This window comes from Poromitra crassiceps (genome assembly GCF_964638095.1).
Source record: "Poromitra crassiceps genome assembly, chromosome: 12".
In the NCBI taxonomy this organism is placed as follows: domain Eukaryota; kingdom Metazoa; phylum Chordata; class Actinopteri; order Beryciformes; family Melamphaidae; genus Poromitra; species Poromitra crassiceps.
The window spans coordinates 30334123-30355804 of NC_139632.1; the positions used below are offsets into that span (position 1 = coordinate 30334123).

Sequence of the window (21682 nt, forward strand, 5' to 3'; positions counted from 1 at the left end):
CATTTTCTCACCAAATGTACTTGGCCAATTCCCCCTGCTGTCCCAGTCGTTGCTCCACCCCCTCTGCTGATCTAGGGAGAGTTGGAGACTAGCACATGCTTCCTCCGATACATGTGCAGTCACCAGCCGTTTCTTTTCACCTGACAGCGAGGAGTTTCACTGGCAGGACATAGCGCTTGGGAGGATCACACTTTACCCCCCAGTTCCCCTCCCCATGAACAGACACTCCAACCGACCAGAGGAGGCGCTAATGCAGCGACCAGGACACATGCCATTAACCCACTGCTTTCAATACTATCTTTGTCTCCCTTCCAGCCGGTAGACCGGAAACAGTATCGTTGCCCTCTATCTCCGCAAAATGTTCGTCCAGAAGCCACAATATCGTTATAAATATCAACAACCAGCCAACAGATATCAAAGCTGGTGGACTTATATGGAAAAGATATGGAAAGAGCGTAACAGGTTAAAAGTGACTATCGCTGTACAGTGACTATTCACTGTAATATTAAATATTGTGTTGTCTATGACACGTCACTCGTTAGACAACAATGTTTGACGTCACCACCCGTTTCTAGCGCGAGACAATTTTTTACGACTTTGAGCCCAAAATAAGGTTTTTGTCAACAAAATACAGTGACGAACACTTTGGCTAATTAGGAGAGCAGGGGAAAACACAGCTACACATTCAATATCTTAAAAATTACAAAACTGCCTGGAGGGGGGCTTTAAGCAGGCGCATCACAATCACTCAATTCATCCCAATTTACTTGTATTATGCGTTTGAAATCCCCAACGATTGGCGCACTAGAAACATCCAGCGAAGCCCCGGTTCTCTACATCAACTCCAGCTTTGACAGGCAGGGAGCAAACATGTCATCTTACATTACCCCCGAGGAGGGGGAAGAGGGGGGACCACCGCCGTTCCATACCTGCGCATAAATTAAACCCCAATTTGCACTAAAGTCGACTCCCCCTCGTCACATGACGGGGGAGGAAAATCACACAGAGATGAGAGAAATGAAAAGACAGAGTGGAAGACATGCAAACGGCACACTTTCTTTAGTCAGCACTCTACGGCCTCCATCATCAAAGGAGCCCGGAGCGAGGGAGGAGGGAACGCCAAACGAGAGAGAGAAAGAGAGAGATGTGTAGTAAAGAGAGAGAGAGAGGGGGGAAAATGACGCTATGGATTAACTGTCCTTCACGCCGAAAATATACATCCCCAGGCGCTTGGCGCTGAATTATTAATTCAAATTTGTCAGAGAAAGAATGAGAGAAATATATTGACGGAGAGACGGCTCCTTTAATGGTCTCATTACAGGGGAGGCAGCACCCTCTGTGCTGCTGCAGGAGGTTTCAGGGGGGTGTAGGGGGGGAGGCAGGGGAGGGGGGGGGGATACTTGACCCCCCAATGATTTTCTGTCACTTTATCATAAACAAGAAAATTTGACATGCCTTACCCCTCACCACCCTCCCTCCCCCTCACCACCCTCCCTCCACCACCCTCCCTCCACCACCCACACCACCCTCTCTCCACCACCCACACCACCCTCCCTCCACCACCCTCCCTCCACCACCCACACCACCCTCTCTCCACCACCCACACCACCCTCCCTCCAGCACCCTCCCTCCACCACCCACACCACCCTCTCTCCACCACCCACACCACCCTCTCTCCACCACCCACACCACCCTCCCTCCACCACCCACACCAAACACACCCCACTACTTTTGCTCTGGCCCCGCATGTAATTAGCCGAGGGGTGCAAAAGTGCACTGAATGCAAACCAGGTTCACACACATGCAATGACACCACAACCTGTACCTGCTTCTATTCTGACAAGTATCACCTCATACCTGCTTCTATTCTGACAAGTACCACCTCATACCTGCTTCTATTCTGACAAGTATCACCTCATACCTGCTTCTATTCTGACAAGTATCACCTCATACCTGCTTCTATTCTGACAAGTATCACCTCATACCTGCTTCTATTCTGACAAGTATCACCTCATACCTGCTTCTATTCTGACAAGTATCACCTCATACCTGCTTCTATTCTGACAAGTATCACCTCATACCTGCTCATACCTGCTTCTATTCTGACAAGTATCACCTCATACCTGCTTCTATTCTGACAAGTATCACCTCATACCTGCTTCTATTCTGACAAGTATCACCTCATACCTGCTTCTATTCTGACAAGTATCACCTCATACCTGCTTCTATTCTGACAAGTATCACCTCATACCTGCTTCTATTCTGACAAGTACCACCTCATACCTGCTTCTATTCTGACAAGTACCACCTCATACCTGCTTCTATTCTGACAAGTATCACCTCATACCTGCTTCTATTCTGACAAGTATCACCTCATACCTGCTCATACCTGCTTCTATTCTGACAAGTATCACCTCATACCTGCTCATACCTGCTTCTATTCTGACAAGTACCACTTCATACCTGCTTCTATTCTGACAAGTATCACCTCATACCTGCTCATACCTGCTTCTATTCTGACAAGTATCACCTCATACCTGCTTCTATTCTGACAAGTATCACCTCATACCTGCTCATACCTGCTTCTATTCTGACAAGTATCACCTCATACCTGCTCATACCTGCTTCTATTCTGACAAGTATCACCTCATACCTGCTTCTATTCTGACAAGTATCACCTCATACCTGCTTCTATTCTGACAAGTATCACCTCATACCTGCTTCTATTCTGACAAGTATCACCTCATACCTGCTTCTATTCTGACAAGTATCACCTCATACCTGCTTCTATTCTGAGAATTATCACCTCATACCTGCTTCTATTCTGACAAGTATCACCTCATACCTGCTTCTATTCTGACAAGTATCACCTCATACCTGCTTCTATTCTGACAAGTATCACCTCATACCTGCTTCTATTCTGACAAGTATCACCTCATACCTGCTTCTATTCTGACAAGTATCACCTCATACCTGCTTCTATTCTGACAAGTATCACCTCATACCTGCTTCTATTCTGACAAGTATCACCTCATACCTGCTTCTATTCTGACAAGTACCACCTCATACCTGCTTCTATTCTGACAAGTATCACCTCATACCTGCTCATACCTGCTTCTATTCTGACAAGTATCACCTCATACCTGCTTCTATTCTGACAAGTATCACCTCATACCTGCTTCTATTCTGACAAGTATCACCTCACACCTGCTTCTATTCTGAGAATTATCACCTCATACCTGCTTCTATTCTGACAAGTATCAACTAATACCTGCTTCTATTCTGACAAGTACCACCTCATACCTGCTTCTATTCTGACAAGTATCACCTCATACCTGCTTCTATTCTGACAAGTATCACCTCATACCTGCTTCTATTCTGACAAGTATCACCTCATACCTGCTTCTATTCTGACAAGTATCACCTCATACCTGCTTCTATTCTGACAAGTATCACCTCACACCTGCTTCTATTCTGAGAATTATCACCTCATACCTGCTTCTATTCTGACAAGTATCAACTAATACCTGCTTCTATTCTGACAAGTATCACCTCATAATGTAGGCGCAGTGATTATTGACTTATATCTCCATTATATTTTTATTTTTCCATTCCACTGCTCCATAGATCATTTCGTACGGGCTCAACAAACAGGGAATTTTTGTCCGGCTCATCGTTCCTTATATGTGAGCAGCCTGTGTTAGCGTTAGCTTCATTAGCTCCACAGCTCTGTGGCTGGGAGCTGTTTTGGGGAGGGGGGTTAACTGGCCGTAGAATCCAGACAGCATTAGAGAGGTGAGAGAGCACAGACCCACGGGGGCGCTGCACCCTCCGAGGTCGGCTCATTGAAAGGCATTTGGTTCTGCCTCAGGGGGGGGGGCTAAAGAACGGGGGGAAAGGGGAGGGGCAGCTTAAAAAAAGGACTAGTGGGACCAGAGAGGCCTAAGCACTAGGTTCATTGCTGATTCAAGTCTCTCAGTGTCCCTCTGGCAAATGGATTTTAATAATGCTGAGACGATATGATTTTTTTCTCTTTTCCCCAGGTTTGCCTAGTGTGAGTTTGATTGAATTTTACTCTGAAAACCTGGACTTACTGGTATTGCATATGCACGGGGTGGGGGTGGGGGGTATTTTCCCCCTTTGAGTTATCCTTGGATACCCTCCGTTTCACAATACGTACCAGCCGAGAAAACAGTGTGTCAGTATATGCAAACTCTCTCGGACAGTCAGGTGTAACCTGTAGTACAGGGAGGGCACATTCTTAATCCTTATTCCCATGAATCCCATCGATATAAGCCTCCCTGCCTGTGCCCATCGACAGCGGGCCTCCAAGTAAGAAGTAAGTAAGAACACAGCGGCAGACAGGACCGACGGATGCAGGATGTAAATGTGTTTTCCCCTTCACCTCAGGACAAAGCCCGCAGCGCCTTCCAGCCGGCCTGAGACAGCGAGAGGAGCTTGTCTCCCCTCCTGCTCCGAGCGCCTTTTCTCCTGTTTATTTCATCAGACCTAAGGCGCTTTTCCCATCCTCTCAACATCTCTCCACCTCTCTCCATCGCCCCACCGACCCGTCCTTGGGAGACAGGACAGGGCCAGCCGCTACCTGCTTAGCTTAACAACAATAGCAGTGTTGTCGGCGGAGGTTTAGATTTGACTTAATATATCCCCAACTGGCCCCTCCCTGCTTAATTCTCTTTCATAGCCGCGTGGTGTTTGCCCCCTCCCAGTGGCTAAAGGGGGGGGGGGGGGGGGGGTTGACACAAATTGAGCCTTCATGCTTTATTCTGAAAGCCTGTCCCCACTGGTGGCTTGTTTTCAGAACCTAGGAACTCTGAGACAGTTGTTATTATGCATTGTTAGCGCTGAGGATATTTGGCCTCTGGACATGGGGCTCTATGTTAGCTTTAGGGCATGTACGCTGTACGCTGTTGAAATGAAGGGTCACTGCTCGGTGCCTGATGAGGCCTTTGTTAAATGGATGGGAAGAACATTGAGCATGAGGTGTACCTTAGAGCATGAGGTCAGGTGTACTTTAGAGCATGAGGTCAGGTGTACTTTAGAGCAGTGGTTCTCAACGTGGGCTCCTTGAGGGGGTTCCAGGGGTCCCCAGCAAATTGGTGAATTGTTAAACTTATTTCATTTACAAGAAGTTAACACAATAGAAAAAATGACAGTTTTGATCATAGTTTCACTGTCATCTCTCTACCTACAATACAGATGGTCAGGGAATTCTGGACAAAATCATATAAAAGATATTCTCAGGTTTGGGTCAAATGCAGGTCTATGGCTCTAATGTGGAGAGGAACATACTGTATATGAAAAAGGCTGAGAATTACTGCTTTACATCATTCTGACCCATAAAGACTTCCGATGTGAAGGCCTCTGAACTATAGGCTACCTACCTTTCATTTAAAGTTAGCTATACAAGAGCTCCTTTACAGGTGCTCTAAGGTGCTAGTCCACCAAGTGGTATATTTAAGCAATAGATCATGACAGGTATATGGTATGGTGTATGCTCATTATACCACAGCTAAGGGTCGAAAACACATTGGAGTCAAGTGTGTGTGTGTGTGTGTGTGTGTGTGTGTGTGTGTGTGTGTGTGTGTGTGTGTGTGTGTGTGTGTGTGTGTGTGTGTGTGCAAGCGTGTGTGCAAGCGTGTGAGCGCGCGTTGTATTTTTATTAGAGAGCAAAATCCAGCTGTAGTTTGATAACAGAGGTGACGATGACCTATAAACTCTCCCGTAATTTATATGCTCCGTGTAGCGCTGCTGTGATGCTAGCTAGCCTGTTAGCCTCAAAGACCTCCATTAAATGTTAAGAGGCGTATACACAGCCCCGGGTTTTACCCCAAATTTCTCTCATGTGGAGGAGGGGGGGGGGGGGGGGGGGGGCGGTATTTTTTTTCCCATGATGGCGAAGGCTAGGCGAAGGCATGACCCGCCCCTCTCTGCCTCTGATTGGCTGACTGTACTCGGCTGCTCCCACCTTCTTTCCAGGCGAGCCAGAAGTATCTCAAATGTGAGCAGCAGGTGCAAAACAATCATTAAATCAACAAGCATGAGATACTTCATTATATGGAACGTTACAATTGCAGACCCTATATCTGAGTTATTTAGGCCTACTTAGCCTATTGCACAGACGTGTAATTTTTTCTTGTCATTCCAAATTTAATCACATTGTTGCTCTGATTAAGTAGAAGTACAGTTATTTGTGTAATTAAAAGACTGGTAAAGCAGAAGTACTGATTCAACTTAATTAGCCTACTCAAGTAAAAGGAAAAAAGTACAGGCTCTGAAATGTACTCAAATATAAAAGTAGGTTTTCTGTGCAAGGCGAATAGAAACTCACATCATATTAATATAATTCAAATACTATTCAACTTAAAAGGTCCCTTCAAAACATATTTTAAGATGCATAAAGACGATACTTTAATCTTCTAGTCTGAATCACTATGACCCACTAGCTCAGAGAGTTGGATTGCTGTCTAGCAGTTTGGAGCTTGTGGGTTTGAGCCTCAGTGATGTTTGAGGTTGTGGGTTTGATCCTCAGTCAGTTTTGAATGTCGACAGCCAGAGGAAAGAGTCATTTAAAGCCCTGAGAAAACCTCATTCAATCAGTCTGACTTGGTGGCACAGAGACTAGGCTCTCCTGCCCGGCAATATTGAGACCTCAGCCACTTTTGCGGTCGTGGGTTCGAGCCTCAGTCAGTTTTGAATGGTGACAGGCAGAGGGAAGAGACAAGAGCGCCCGGAGAAGAGCTTTGAGTGTGAAGGGCAGCTGGTGGTGTGAAGGAATAATACACACAGAGACACCGGGGCCAGAGGTTGTGGGTTCGATCCCGTTCAGCTGGCACTGCCTGGAGCTAAGGGGGGGGGCTGTTCTCCCCCCCGACCTCTGCAGAGACATGAGCTGAGGGTTATGAGACAGAAAACCACAGAGAGCTGAAATTTTACTGACACAGGAAGTAGGTTTTGGTTTATTTTGTTTACCTGGCTGCTGCTAGGTGTAAAAAACTGCTCTAGACATGCCTCTTTTGCAGTCTGTCCACAGTGTCCATTTCTGTGGATCTGTAGGAGGCGCTGTGTCGCTCTGTGTATCTGCCTGTAGGAGGCGCTACGCTGGTGATGTTAAAGACATGGCAGTGCTGTAATATGTCTCCTCCATCGGGAATCAAACCAACAGTCTACCTGTCAGACAGAGACAGTGACACAGCCACTCAGCCGACTGAGCTATGAGCTGTAGGGAGTTAAGCTTCTGATTTCTACACACTGTATTCACACTGACAATAACACAGAGCATAAAGAGTGAGACAGGTGAGATTTGTACCAGTGAGTTGAGCTAGAGTCAGGGACTGACTAGTCTCCTTCATCAGCTTATTTCTACCAGCGTTCAAACTACTGGTGATGATAAAGAAGGATCACTGCTGCAGCTTATAATGTGAGTACTTTTTAAGAAATTGCCTGAGGCTGGGATTGAACCAACAACCTTTGTATATCACACAACATTCACATGTTTATCTGAGTGAGCTATAATCCACTTTCTCTTAAGCTCTTATCATATTTAGTCAACCTCATCCTGATTTTATTTAGTCAAGTTTTGTCTAAGTATTTTCATCTCATCTTAGTCAAAGAAAACCGTAACTATTCATTAGAATTTCCAAACTTATTGTAAATATATATTAATCTGTTATTCTGGAATTGTTTTAAGGTTTGATTGTGCAATACAGACACAGATGTTTAATTTCTTCTTCTCTTCTGATTGGATCTCTTCACAATTCGTCCCTCCCTAACATTTTTAGTCTAGTTTTCACCAGTGAAAATAGGTAGTCGACTAACATTTTTCCTCATACTTTTCATCTACGAACACTGCTATGGATGCATGTCTCCACCTAGTGGTGCACTTCTCTTCCAAACTCACACACACTTTTCCACAACTCCACCATGTATCTGAAACAATGTTTACTTACTGTCAATCTCATCAAAGTTTCTGAAGACCATCTCCACGTGATCCCACTCCATAAAGCTGCATTTCCCAATGAAGGGCTGGGCAAACAGCAGGTTAGAATGAGTAAATGGGCATTGACACTGTTTTTATATAACCCTTGATCAATTCTCATTAATCTTTTATCTTTTCTTTTTTATTTGTCTGTAGGCTACATACGTGCACTGCCAAGAGTGGCGGCCGCATTATAAACCAGAGACCAGACTATATCAAAAACATAAACACACAGTGGCGTCTTTCATGCATGCTAGCAAGCGAAACTGCTGTCTGTCTGACCACAGACTGTAGAAAGAGACGCAGGATAGCCAAGCGAATGTGATTGGATGAATGTTTGACGCGAGGCCAATCACAGGCAGAGAGGGTGCCTCCAGCCTTCGCCATCATCCGGAAAAAAATATCGCGGGGGGTTGGGGGATTCCCCAAATGGGAGTTGGAGGAAAACAAGGAAGTGGAGCGCTCCAGGGAGCAGGGAGGTGGAGATACTGCAGATAAGAACTGTAATGCTCTAATGGGGAAGCAGAGCCTCCTGTAGGAAAAAACACACTGTAAGCGGAGCATTGACGGGAGCTGAGCTGAATGTGTGTTTGAGATAGATATTACAGTGGATACTTCACATATGTGTGTATAAGGGCAAAGATACATGTAGGGCCAATGGAGGGTTTTCTCTCAACCAAAATAACAACACATACAAAGCCTAGTAGTAGTGTACATGTATGTATCAGAGCAGTGCATGATAACTGAGATAATAGGCTACTTAGGCGATACGGTTGACCATGCGGCCGTTACCCCTTGCGCTATTGCCCCTTACTGCCCTGTTTTTAACACACACACACACGCACGCGCGCACGCACGCACGCACAAACACACACACACACACACACACACACACACACACACACACACACACACACACACACACACACACACACACACACACCTACACACACACACACACACACACACACACACACACACACACACACACACACACACTCTCTCTTTCCCAATAAACAGGTAGCTCTACACATTGGCTTAGTTATCCTTCCTCCAGGAGGTAGTCGGCCAGGAGACCTCACTTGGCCCCATCCATCCCACCGGGAGTCAAGGGTTAGTGGGTTCTCTTGCTTCGCCGCCCCCCTCCCTGATTGGATCCTGGCTCACAGGCAGGTTAATAATGAATAAAGTAGCAAGGCACAGTGTTGGCTTGATAACAGTCCAATAGTGCGCCATAAACACAACTCGGCCCTATAGCTTCACCCACTCCTCGCTCTTTGAAGCGCCGCTGGCTGCCGCTGTAAAAAAAAAAAAAGAGCCTGGGCTTTGATAGGCTCGTATAAACGCTTGTGAAAATCCCATTGGAGAGGCGAGTCCCGATTCCCGCCTATACAGGAAGTGACCACTTTGTCTTCCACTCACGTTTAATTGGCCGAGTTTACTGACAGCGGTTGACTCAATAACTGTTTATGACTGGAGAGTTTTATGTGTTGTTTTTGGAGCCAGCAGAAAACACATGTTCTAAAGTTTAAAAGGTAGAGTGAATCGCAGCATGTGACTTCCAGCTTTATTGATTGGGGCAGTAAATCTGTAATGGTCAGAGAGCACGGTGTTGTTTTGTCATGGATCTTACCTTATCACAACAGAGGTTGCAGGAAACATCCTAATTTCTGTATTAGAGGAAAAACTCCATGCATCCATCCAAAAAGTGACGTGTTTTCCCACCAGAAAGGCGTTACAATGTAACCATGAAGGAGAAATTAATAGAAACAAACAGTAGTTGCACACTAATATATATATTATATTATATATATAATATATAGCCGCAACCCGGCGTTACAAACAACATCAAAGAACAGGACGTTGAAGTAGTTGAAACTACAGCAAAGCTAACCTTGCTTGTAAGATGGATAACCTCGCAAGATCAAAAGAGATTCTCTCGACGTATCAGCGGCAGCCTTAGGCGGGCTAGGCTCATCTGGGCAAGTAGTGGGTACATGGTCTTTGTAGTTCTTTTCACTCGTCAACATGGCTGCCGCCGCGGAAGTGACAGGCAGTCTGAATGAAATTGAATGTAACGTTCCCAATTCTATGTATTAAATTCTAAAAAACGACCCTCAACATTTGGGAAGGGTAAGCCGCACAACTAGTTCGTTATAATCGAACGTCATGCTTCGAAGGCGACTTTACGACGATGAGGACGGTGAGGACTCAATCAATGATAGACTACCACGGAGATCAAACCGGTCTCCCATCTCTTTAACATGGCTGGAAACACACCGGCTGACAGAGCACCTCCTACAGACAGTTAGCTCCCCCTTCCCCGCCCAACCCTCAGTCACTTTTTTTTAAATAATTATTTTCCCCGATTTACCCTCAGTCACTTTTGAATGGCAACAGCCAGAAGAAAGAGTGAAAACCGCTGAGAAAACCAGTCTTAGAAGGTCTGACCTGAGACATGAAACAATGTAAGATAAATCAAGGTCCAAATGATTGCAGTAGCTTTGAATTTAGAAACTGAGAAGCATGTCATCTTATTGAGATTGTTTTAGACTAGGCCAGTGACAGCCAGCGGTGAAAAAGCCCTGAGAAAACCTGTCTAAGAGTTGGCTTGCTGCCTGGTTGTATTGAGGCCTCAGTCATGTTTGAGGTCGTGGGTTTGAGCCTCACATGTCCTAATCGCTGTGTTGTTATTGTTCCTGGACCATCATTTTTTCCTAATATGGGCAGGGATGACCACGCCCTGAACTCACTTGATTGGTCACCACAACTGCTTCTTCTTGAAAACGTGGCACATGGCACAAGTTACGCCACGTTCACACACACGCCTAGAGCGACGCTTAAAGCAACGCCTAAGCAACGCCTAAAATTTAGGCGTCCTTGTTAACAGACGAGAGCGTTCACACATACCGCTGCCACGCTGTGCTGAAGCCACGCTCGCGCTGTGCCTACGCTGCGCTGCATTTATCGTTTAGGCGTCTGTTCTATTTTTCAGCTCTAGGCGCGCTGAACTGTCAAGCTGGCTGTTGTTTCTGGTGGACTTGGGCCATATTTTCTACCGAGTTTGCCCAAAAGGGAGGGTGGAGCGCGAATTAACGAGTGCATAGTAGGAGAGCTGTCCTTCATGTGTTCCTCTATTAACGTCTTTTCTGTCAGATGTATATATACCCCCCCTGTCTCAATGCATGTATCACTCATGGTGTTGATGACTCATAGTCACATGATTACCCGAGGGAAAATAACAATTAAAGCGGGCCAAGAAATAGACAGACATCCTCACTTGCACATTACAATAAAAAAGAGGACTCACCCATGCTATAAATCAGATCTGAAAAGTGTAAAAAAAACGCTGCTCATGTGTTCAGCGTAGCGCAGAGCGTGGCGTCCTGTGTGAACGAAAATAGGCGCCAGGCGTGCATGAAGCAATGCCTACTGTATATGCGTAGGCATAGGTGTAGGCATAGGCGTAGGCATAGGCGTAGGCGTGTGTGTGAACCGGCCGTTAGTCCTGAAGCCTTTCTGTAAGAAAGCCACAGCCTGAACTCATTTGATTGGTCACTGCAACTGCTTCTTCCTGAAAACGAGCAGCAAGTAAAAAAAAATTGGTTAAGATTAGGGTTAAGATGTGAAAATAGTGCAATTCTGGGTGTCAATGGTCTTGTGGCTTAATGACTAAAGTGGACTTGGGTTCGATTCCCGGTCAAACCAAATACACTTTTATAAAACATTAGGTTTAGGCAAGTACAACAACTTGGTTTGGGTTATACTAGTAAAAAATGATGGTCCTGGAACTATACCATCACGGTGATATCAGGACGTCCTTCGAGCCTCAGTCAGTTTTGAATGGCGACAGCCAGAGGAAAGAGTGAAAAGCCCTGAGAAAACCTTTTTTAAGAAGTCTGACCTGGTGGCGCAGACAGGTGGCATCCTGCCCTGCAGTGTTGAGGCCTCGGTCACTTTTGAGGTCGTGGGTTCGACCCTAGTAACTAATTGTACTTCTACTTAAGTAAAAATAATGTGTGTACTTTTCCCATCGGTTTATCGATACAGTGTAAAATTTGTTCAAATGCATGTTGGCATCCATCCGTTCATCTCTATGCAATCTAAATCCCATAGAGATAGGCACAGTGCTTATCTCTATGCAATCTAAATCCCATAGAGATAAACACAGTGTTATTCTATAAAGTCTGGCCCGCTGAAAATACATGTACTTTTTACTTTTATACTTGAGAGTACATTTCAGAGCCTGTACTTTTTTACTTTTACTTGAGTAATTTAGTTGAATCAGTACTTTTACCAGAATCTTTTTTACACAATTAACTACTTAAGTAAAGAAAGTGTGTACTTTTCCCATCTCTGCTGTAATATGTCTCCTCCATCAGGAATATAACCAATAATCCACCTGTCAGGTAGCAACACAGACACATTGACTCATCCTGGCAAGCTATGAACTGTTAAGAGTTCTTCTTCTGAATTCTACACACTGTGTTCACACTGACAACAACACAGGGAATAAAGAGTGAGATAGGTTGGAATTGAACGAGTGAGCAGCTGTTTATCTGACTGAGCTAGAGTCAGAGACTGACTAGACTCCTACATCAGCTTATTTTTATCAGTGTTCAAACTACTGATGGTGATAAAAAAAATAGCATCACAGGTGGTGCCTGAGGCAGGGATTGAACAAACTACCTTTGAACATCACACAACATCCACATGTTTGAGCTACAGCCCACTTCCTTGACTTGAGCTGTGACTTTTGAAGTAGGTCTGACAAGAAGGAGATAAGAGAGGAATAAGAGTGTGTGATTTGAAAAAGAAAGTTGCGCTTCACAATTAGGAAGTTCTTTACCGGACTTAAGAGCCTGACAATCTTCAGTCTTTTTTTTTTTTTTTTTTTTTTTTTTTACGTTTTTGGGGGGCATTTCTGCCTTTATTTAGATAGGACAGTGGGCAGACAGGCAAGGTGAGGATAGAGAGAGGGGATGGCATGCGGCAAAGGACCTCGGGTCCGATTCGGACCCGAGCCTCTGTCGTATGTGCTATACCAGGTGAGCCACCTGGTATAGCAGGTATCCTGGAGTCTTTGATATATCACCTGGACCAGATCTTTCTGGTCCAGGTACTAAATCGGCTGGGATCCAGTAGATCTGGATGCTGATTGATCTGTGTGAGGCCATCAAACAGGTTTCCTCATAATTTATTTATTCCATATGCGACCAGCCCTGCCCTTTCTAGATGGCAGTCCAGATGGCTGCTGTTGTAGTGGATGAAGATTCAAGATTCAAGATTTTTATTGTCACTCCATGGTACAAGTATCACGTGTGAAATTCTTGTGCTGTGGACTCCGTTTACAACATAGTACAAATGTAGGGCATATGAGTGCAAAAACAACAAGAGACACAACAAGCAATAAGGCAGTATAGTGATAAGACAGTCAGAGACAGTGGCATATTCACTGCACATAGGTGCACATGTCCTGTGCATAGTTTAGCCGTGCTTAAACATTTTAAATTCGGCGTATTTGACATATAGGTGCAAATAGCATATTCCTTATTAAACATACAATTAAACTCGGCGTTTTAAATTCGGCGTATTTGACATACGGGTGCAAATAGCATATTCCTTATTAAACATACAGTTAAACATTAGACATACGTAATGGTAGCAGCTACAGTACGGTACAGTACGGCTACTACACTATTTGTGTATGTTAAGGAGTCTCGTGGCCTGCGGGAAGAAACTGTTCCTTAAGCGATTTGTGCGTGCTTTTAGAACCCTGTATCTTCTCCCTGAGGGTAGCAGGGAGAACAGGCTGTTGTGGGGATGGTTTGTGTCTTTGATGATCTTCAGGGACCTCCTGAGGTACCGCTGTTTATACAGTTCATGCAGATCTGGCAACTCACATCCTGTTACGTGCTGGGCCACGCGTCTCACTCTCCGTAGCGCCCTGCGGTCCATGGTGGTACAGTTCCCGTACCAGGTGGTGAAGCAGCCAGTCAGCAGGCTTTCAATGGTGCCTCTGTAGAAGTCCGTAAGGATTTCTGGCCTTAGCCCAAATTTCTTCAGGCGCCTGAGTCCATGTATTCGCTGTTGGGCCTTTTTGACAACAGTGGCGGTGTGGCCGGCCCAAGTCAGGTCCTGGTGGATGTTGACTCCCAGGTACTTGAAGCTGTCCACCCTTTCCACCACTGTGCCGTTGATGGTGATTGGGGGGTGTGTCCCCCCCCCAGAAGGGGCTGGAGACGCACCCCTGGGGCGCTCCTATGCTGATGGTCAGTGGTGAGGAGGTGAGGTTGCCCACCCTCACCACCTGGCGGCGGTCTGTCAGGAAATCCAGGATCCAGTCGCACATTGCTGTGTTTAGTCCCAGATCCTTGAGCTTGCGTACCAGCCTGGAGGGTACTATGGTGTTGAATGCTGAGCTATAGTCCACGAACAGCATTCTTACATAGGTGTCCTTCCCCTCCAGGTGGGACAGGGCGGTGTGGAGCACGTGTGCTACTGCATCCGCTGTGCTCCTGTTGGGGCGGTATGCAAATTGTAGCGGGTCGTGGTCCGGGGGGAGTGTGGGGCGGATCTTTGATATGACCAGCTTCTCAAAGCACTTGCTGGCTATTGGCGTGAGGGCTATTGGGCGCCAGTCATTGAGGCTGGTCACTTTTTGCTGCTTGGGAATGGGGATGATTGTCGCTGCTTTGAAGCAGGAGGGAACTCGTCGGAGGGAGAGAGACTGGTTGAAAATGTCTGTGAATACGCCTGCCAGCTGGTGGGCGCAGGCCTTGAGGACCCGCCCGGGGATGCCGTCCGGGCCGAGAAGAGAAGTGGTTGTCCATCGAAAAGATCTTGAACACCGCCAGCCAGGACACTTCTCTCATGGTGTGGGATTATTGTCCATGCCACGTCATTATTCCCTTGTAGGCTACCCAATGCTAACAGCCCAATGGCTAATGCTATCGAGGTTCACTCAGTTGCAAGATTATCCACACCGCAATAGGATTGGATGCCTTCCCAATCCTCATCTTCAAAATAAAGTGATGCCTGCACGCTCATGCAGACAATGGTGAACTTTGACACCAAATGATGATTCTCATTTGTGCCTTTTCGGGCTTATTCAGTTGATTCATTAATAGAAGGAGCCTTTTTTCTTCTTCTTCTGGTCAGAGCTTCTCCACAGCAGAGTCACTGTCCAATCTGTGAGGCATCAGTGGAGTCATGGAGAGGGTATTTGCATGAGTGAATGTGGAGTGTGTCTGAATGCTGTGTGTGTGTGTGTGTGTGTGTGCGTGTGTGTGTGTGTGTGTGTGTGTGTGTGTGTGTGTGTGTGTGTGTGCGCCTGCGTGCTTGCTTGCATGCGTGTGTGTGTGTGTGTGTGTGTGTGTGTGTGTGTGTGTGTGTGTGTGTGTCCCTGGAGCAGGTTGATTGTACAGGGTGGTGAAGGAGTGTATCACAGCGCAGAGCAGATCTACTCTAATTAAAAAGCACAGCTGTGAATTCAGGGGCTCTGTGAGAGATGTGTGTGTGTGTGTGTGTGTGTGTGTGTGTGTGTGTGTGTGTGTGTGTGTGTGTGTGCGTGCGTGTGTGTGTCTATGCACTTGCACACCGGGTCGCTGGCTCCGGCGTGATCGGCCGTCAAACGAAACAATGTATTCCGCGGGACCTCGGGGTTTTCCATCGGAGCGTTTGGACACGGCGCTGCAGCGCACCGTGGCTGCTTTATGTGGAAAAAAGTTGATAATTAGTCCCACAGTGACTGAATGATGAGATGGAGAGAGAGAGAGAGGGAAAGAGAGAGAGAGAGGGAAAGAGAGAGAGAGGGAAAGAAAGAGAGATAGGGAAAGAAAGAGAGAGGGAGAGAGAGGGGAAGAGAGAGAGAGAGAGAGAGAGAGAGAGGGAGAGAGAGAGGAGGGGTGTGAGGGCGGTGAAAGAAGAAGGAGAGGAGCGCTTAGCACACTTAGCTCTGTGACCTGACTGCGTCTGGGCAGCGCTGATTAAAATACCACTTGTTTTCCCCCCATCCTTTCTCTCTCCCCCAGCCTGGTCGCCAGAATAAAACGTCAGCATTGTACCTTTTTGCAATCCATGGATACGTAATATGTTTCTGAACCAAAAATATGTTGCATATCACGTGTAGCAACATTACACATAGGCTATACATACATTGAAATAGCGCGGTGGCCAGTAAGGCATAAGGGCGTTGTGGTCACAGTGGATGGCAGGTTTAAACACTTTCCTTTCAAACCGCGTTTGAAAGTTTGGTGTGTTCGAAATCTACATTTCAACCATAAGTCACATTTCATGTTTTTGTTCATAACCCTAACCTTAACCAAGTTGTTAAAGTCGTTATATTTGCGTTGGAAAGGCAGCAAAGTTTTAAATGTAACCGCCGTTCTGTTTCAGATTTACATTGAGATCGTACGTATCCTTGGATTGCAGAAACGTACAATAGCCTACCGCCATTTTCTTCTGCCGATTGGGTTGGCAGAGGGGAGGGGATACCAAGCTATTGTCATCGGTCATCAGCTGTGAGGAGTGTTGTGCTTTTTCTTTTTGGAAGGCCTCTCTTTCATTATTTTTTCAAAAGGCACCCTGGTAATAATTAGCAATTAAAATGCTGTCTTTTTGCCTCGTTTTCCCCTAATTAGCTTGACAGAGACATTGGGTAGTATAATTCTCTGTAGTTTTGGGGAAGGGGGGGAAGGGGGCTTTCACCCCTCCCTCCCCCCAACATACACATACACACATCAACCCTCCCTCTACGCATACACACTCATGCAGATGCAGACATACACGCCCCCCCCCTAACACACACACACACACACACACACACAATGTGTCTGAGAAACCATGGCAACACATCATGTTCTTGTCGTGATCCGGGCTGGTCTCGTCATGTCTGCATCGACCAACTCAAAGTCCAAAGAGGTTTGAGAACCCTGAATCGATTATTAAGAAATGATTTAGAAAACATTTGCTGTCACCACAGCGTCTGCACTGCCCAGAGCGCTTGTCCTCACTCATATTATATCACCTCACTCATATTATATCACACTGAATAATTGACTCAAAAGTGCTTTTGTAACAATGTAATTCCTCATCATCCTTAACACGGTGTGCGCTCGCCATGCGGCCGGCCTGTCAGCCTGTCACATGCATCCTCATAAGCTGTTCAATTCCATTCCCCTGTCCAAACCTGTCCATCTCACAAGGTTTCTCCCTTTCAAGACTTTTCCCAGAATGTCAAGATTTTGTTCGTTCGTTGGTCACAATACAGTATTAATTTCTCCAATTTCCAAAGGCTGCAAAAAAGTCTATATTAACCCTAACCTCAGACACTCTGTCTCTGTGTTGAGTCTATATTAACCCTAACCTCACACACTCTGTCTCTGTGTTGAGTCTATATTAACCCTAACCTCAGACACTCTGTCTCTGTGTTGAGTCTATATTAACCCTAACCTCACACACTCTGTCTCTGTGTTGAGTCTATATTAACCCTAACCTCACACACTCTGTCTCTGTGTTGAGTCTATATTAACCCTAACCTCACACACTCTGTCTCTGTGTTGAGTCTATATTAACCCTAACCTCACACACTCTGTCTCTGTGTTGAGTCTATATTAACCCTAACCTCACACACTCTGTCTCTGTGTTGAGTCTATATTAACCCTAACCTCACACACTCTGTCTCTGTGTTGAGTCTATATTAATCCTAAGTGTCAGTGACCGGGGGTTCAGGAGTGTGATAGGGGGTCAGACAGCTGAGTGGCAGCAGGAAAAAGCACATGTCATGTTTGTTTGGAGGCTCCTTTGTCACCCCACCCACCCACACACACACACACACACACACACACACACACACACACACACACACACACACACACACACACACACACACACACACACACACACACACACACACACACACACACACACACACACACACACACACACACACACACACCCTTCTACCCCCACGTCTACCCACTCCCCCCACTCTTCCTGCCCTCCTCTTGGCCTTATTTAGCCCCCCGCTATGTCACTGAGGGGTCACGGTCAACACATACGCACACGCACACACACACACACACACACACACACACACACACACACACACACACACACACACGCACACAACTCCAATGCAAAACACACACACACTCACACACAAGCAGCGACACTTACACATTATGCCGGGAACATACACACAGACAGTAATAGCATGGTAGAGCGCATCATAGATGGAGGTGCCTTGAAGGACTGCTGGCTTCTCATTCTCTAGACCTCATTAGCTACTGATTTATCTCCCCCTCCTCCCTCCTAATGCTCTGGGTGTGGGGGGGGGGGGTGCAAACTGAGAGAGAGAGAGAGAGAGAGAGAGAGAGAGAGAGAGAGAGAGAGAGAGAGAGAGAGAGTATTTACATGGATCAGTGTGTGTGTGTGTGTGTGTGTGTGTGTGTGTGTGTGTGTGTGTGTGTGTGTGTGTGTGTGTGTGTGTGTGTGTGTGTGTGTGTGTGTGAGGGGGGGCAGAGATAGTCTGTGTGAGAGAGAGTGGACAGAGGGTAGACACAGGGACTCCGTCATTCCACATTAGCCCACCGTGAGCACACTCAACCTGGGGTCAAACGGATTAATAAAAGATCACACACACACACACACACACACACACACACACTGCTCCATAATCATGAGAAGAAGCACACACAGGCGCTGCGCTCCGCCATTATCCATTTAGCAAATTTTTGTCTTGTCTTGCAATAATCTGCCCAAACCCCAAGTGAGCTTATTATTGTCAAGGTAAAGTGCTTATAGCTGTGCAGAAAGGTAGGGTTTTGGATACAGGGAGCATACACTCAAATTCCTGCGTTTGTCACTTAAAATGATTCTTATTTTTTATCAGCATAATATTGCTTTTTAAAAACTTCATCTCTCTGTTCACTAATACTGTAATAACGATTCTATTTTGGGAAAATAGAGCAGTGGTTGTCAACGTGGGGGTTCGGGGACCACTAGGGGTCCTTGAGGGGGTTCCAGGGTGTCGCCAGAAAAATGACGAATTGTTAAATCATTTACAATAAGTCAACACAATTTAAGAATGTAGAAGAATGACTATGTTTTGATCATAGTTAGATCATAGTTATCTCTCTACCTGCAATCCATATAGTCAAGGAATTCTGGACAAAATCCTATCTGATATATTCTCAGATTTGGGTTTGAGAGACAAAATCTCATCAAATGTGGCCTAAATCAGGGGTCCTTCATTATGAAGGAACAGTGAAATAGAAGATGGTGAAGAATGTAGCATTTACTGGCATGAGAGCAGCTCCTCCACTAATACGGCTGTAATGCCCTACATAATTCATTTACTCCTGGGATTTAATCTCTCTCAGGAGTAGAGACTGCCCACCCCCCCCCCCCCTACCTGATACTGTCGAGATCACACCCTCAAGAGACGATTCAGGAGAGGAGAAGGGAGGGCGGGGGGAGATTTCATCATGTGGTGCGATTTTGAAATCGTCTTTAAAGTAAAAACGAGCCGCAAACAAAGAGTTCAACCTGCAACCCTGTTCACTGATAAATAAGCACACAAATGAGCCAAACACTGCATTTAGGACATTCTAACCTAAATACAACTTGTGGGATAGATTTTAGCAGGCTTCAACAAAACGTGTCCAGTATATACAGTATGTGGAGCAATGAATTTCAAAAAGCTGATCGTTATTATTATTATTATTATTATTATTATTATTATTATTATTATTATTATTATTATATGTAGGCCTATATCATTTATTTATTTGCTTCTTATGAGTATAATTAAATGGCAAGGCACATAACATTTAGACAAAATTTATGGATTTGTCAGGATTAAGATAGACTTGGTACGATTCAAATTTAGGTCATTTTCTTTGGATTCTTCATTGTAAGACATAGGCTGCTTAATGGATGGAGTTCAATATGACCTGTTAGGACTGTTGGTAAGACTTTAGCCTCTGTAATGCATAGGTACTCTTATCACACTTTCCTCAATGAACCGCTACCAAATACAGTACTGTATGTCGTTGGGTCAATTTGTTTACCTAGCCCCCATTTACTCCAGTCTACACGCTTTGCAGCTGCATCACAAACCCCCGTCTGGCTCCGAGGTCCACTGGAAAATTAGCTGTTCTCAAATGATAGCTAAATGTATAACAACCAGAAGAAGAGAGATAGCTGGAAAATATTGTTGTGGTGTGGGTGTCGCTCAATTCAGTAATATTATAAGTAAAAGTGAGTATAAATAATATACATAAGTAATAAAATAGTTCTAGACTCTGCTCCAACTAGCAACTGCTTTTATGTATATTAACATGCAGCTGCTACTAGCCACTAACCACTAACACTAGCTTCTGCTATGTTAGTGATGACTGTTATCCAGCTATCCAGGTGCTAACGAGTAATGACATGTAACAAGCTAAAAAACAATTCTAACAAAATAATCGGTTCCCAGTCAAAATACCACAAAACTTAAAGGAGAACTTCACAGAAAAAAACAAAAACAAAAACTGAACAGTTTTGCAGGCATTAATTTAGTTTGACAGTTATTGAGAGTTGATTTGAGTTAAGTTGTGGACCAGTGATGTATTTTGTGCATGAATGACATCATTGGTGGGTGTGTGTGTGTGTGTGTGTGTGAGTGTGTGTGTGTGTGTGTGTGTGTGTGTGTGTGTGTGTGTGTGTGTGTGTGTGTGTGAGTGAGTGAGTGTGTGAGTGAGAGAGAGAGAGAGAGAGAGAGAGAGATCATGTGTAACATAAATCAGCATTGTTTTTCGGTGAAGTTCTCCTCTAAGCAGATCTATTCTGCTCTGTTTAGCTGTTCAGTCACTGTTGCCTAAAAGTTGTGGACCTCCAACATGGCTGCCAGATGGCGCATTAGGCCCTCTGTTCAGCCAGATACTCTATTTCTCTTAGCTGTATCCTTTTACCTGTCCAGTTTCCCCACAGGGATCATTCACGTCATTCTCATCTAACCAGCGCATGCTTCCTGTTTCTTCTCCCTCCTCCAGACGTGAAGAACCTGGAGAACTTCCACCTGGTGGAGAGCGTGCAGGAGCAGGTGAATGCGGCGCTGTTGGACTACGTCATGTGTAACTACCCTCAGCAGACAGACAAGTTCGGCCAGCTGCTGCTGCGGCTGCCCGAGATCCGCGCCATCAGCCTACAGGCCGAGGAGTACCTGTACTACAAGCACCTGAACGGAGACGTGCCCTGTAACAACCTGCTCATCGAGATGCTGCACGCCAAGAGGGCTTAGGGAGGGAGGGCTTCTCGCCCTGAACGCTGCCCGCATTCGCGATTTCGCTAACCCCAACCCAGCCAGACTTTGTGACAATTTGCGGGGAGGGTTGGCGCGTTAGCATCTGGTTTATTTTCATTTTGATGGTTAAGTGACACTTGAAGTAGAGATTTGGACAAAAACACACATTCAAGACTGACACAGTACACAGTACACACACACACACACACACACTTTCCCTTTACTCGGAGAAAGAGCAAAACAAAACTGGAAGCGCTGGTTCTCCTGGACCGTGCAGATTCTCAGAAAGAGACGATATTGAAAGAAAAAAGAAAACTGTTGATAGAAACTCTGCATTTGACTCTTCTTGTCTGCACAAACACAGACTATCAAGGTGATGCAAAGACTGGCAGGCT

General features: G+C 45.6%; 1 protein-coding gene across 1 annotated transcript in view; it reads left to right on the top strand.

Moving 5' to 3' along the window:
• Positions 1-21284, top strand: part of nr5a2 (nuclear receptor subfamily 5, group A, member 2) — a gene marked incomplete at both ends in the record, with an annotated part of 110854 nt that extends 89570 nt beyond the window's left edge. The window contains one exon of the mRNA XM_083647504.1: positions 21037-21284. Within this exon, the coding sequence (XP_083503630.1) occupies positions 21037-21284 (248 nt within the window). The remainder of the gene's footprint in view (positions 1-21036) is intronic.
• Positions 21285-21682: the final 398 nt, after the last annotated feature.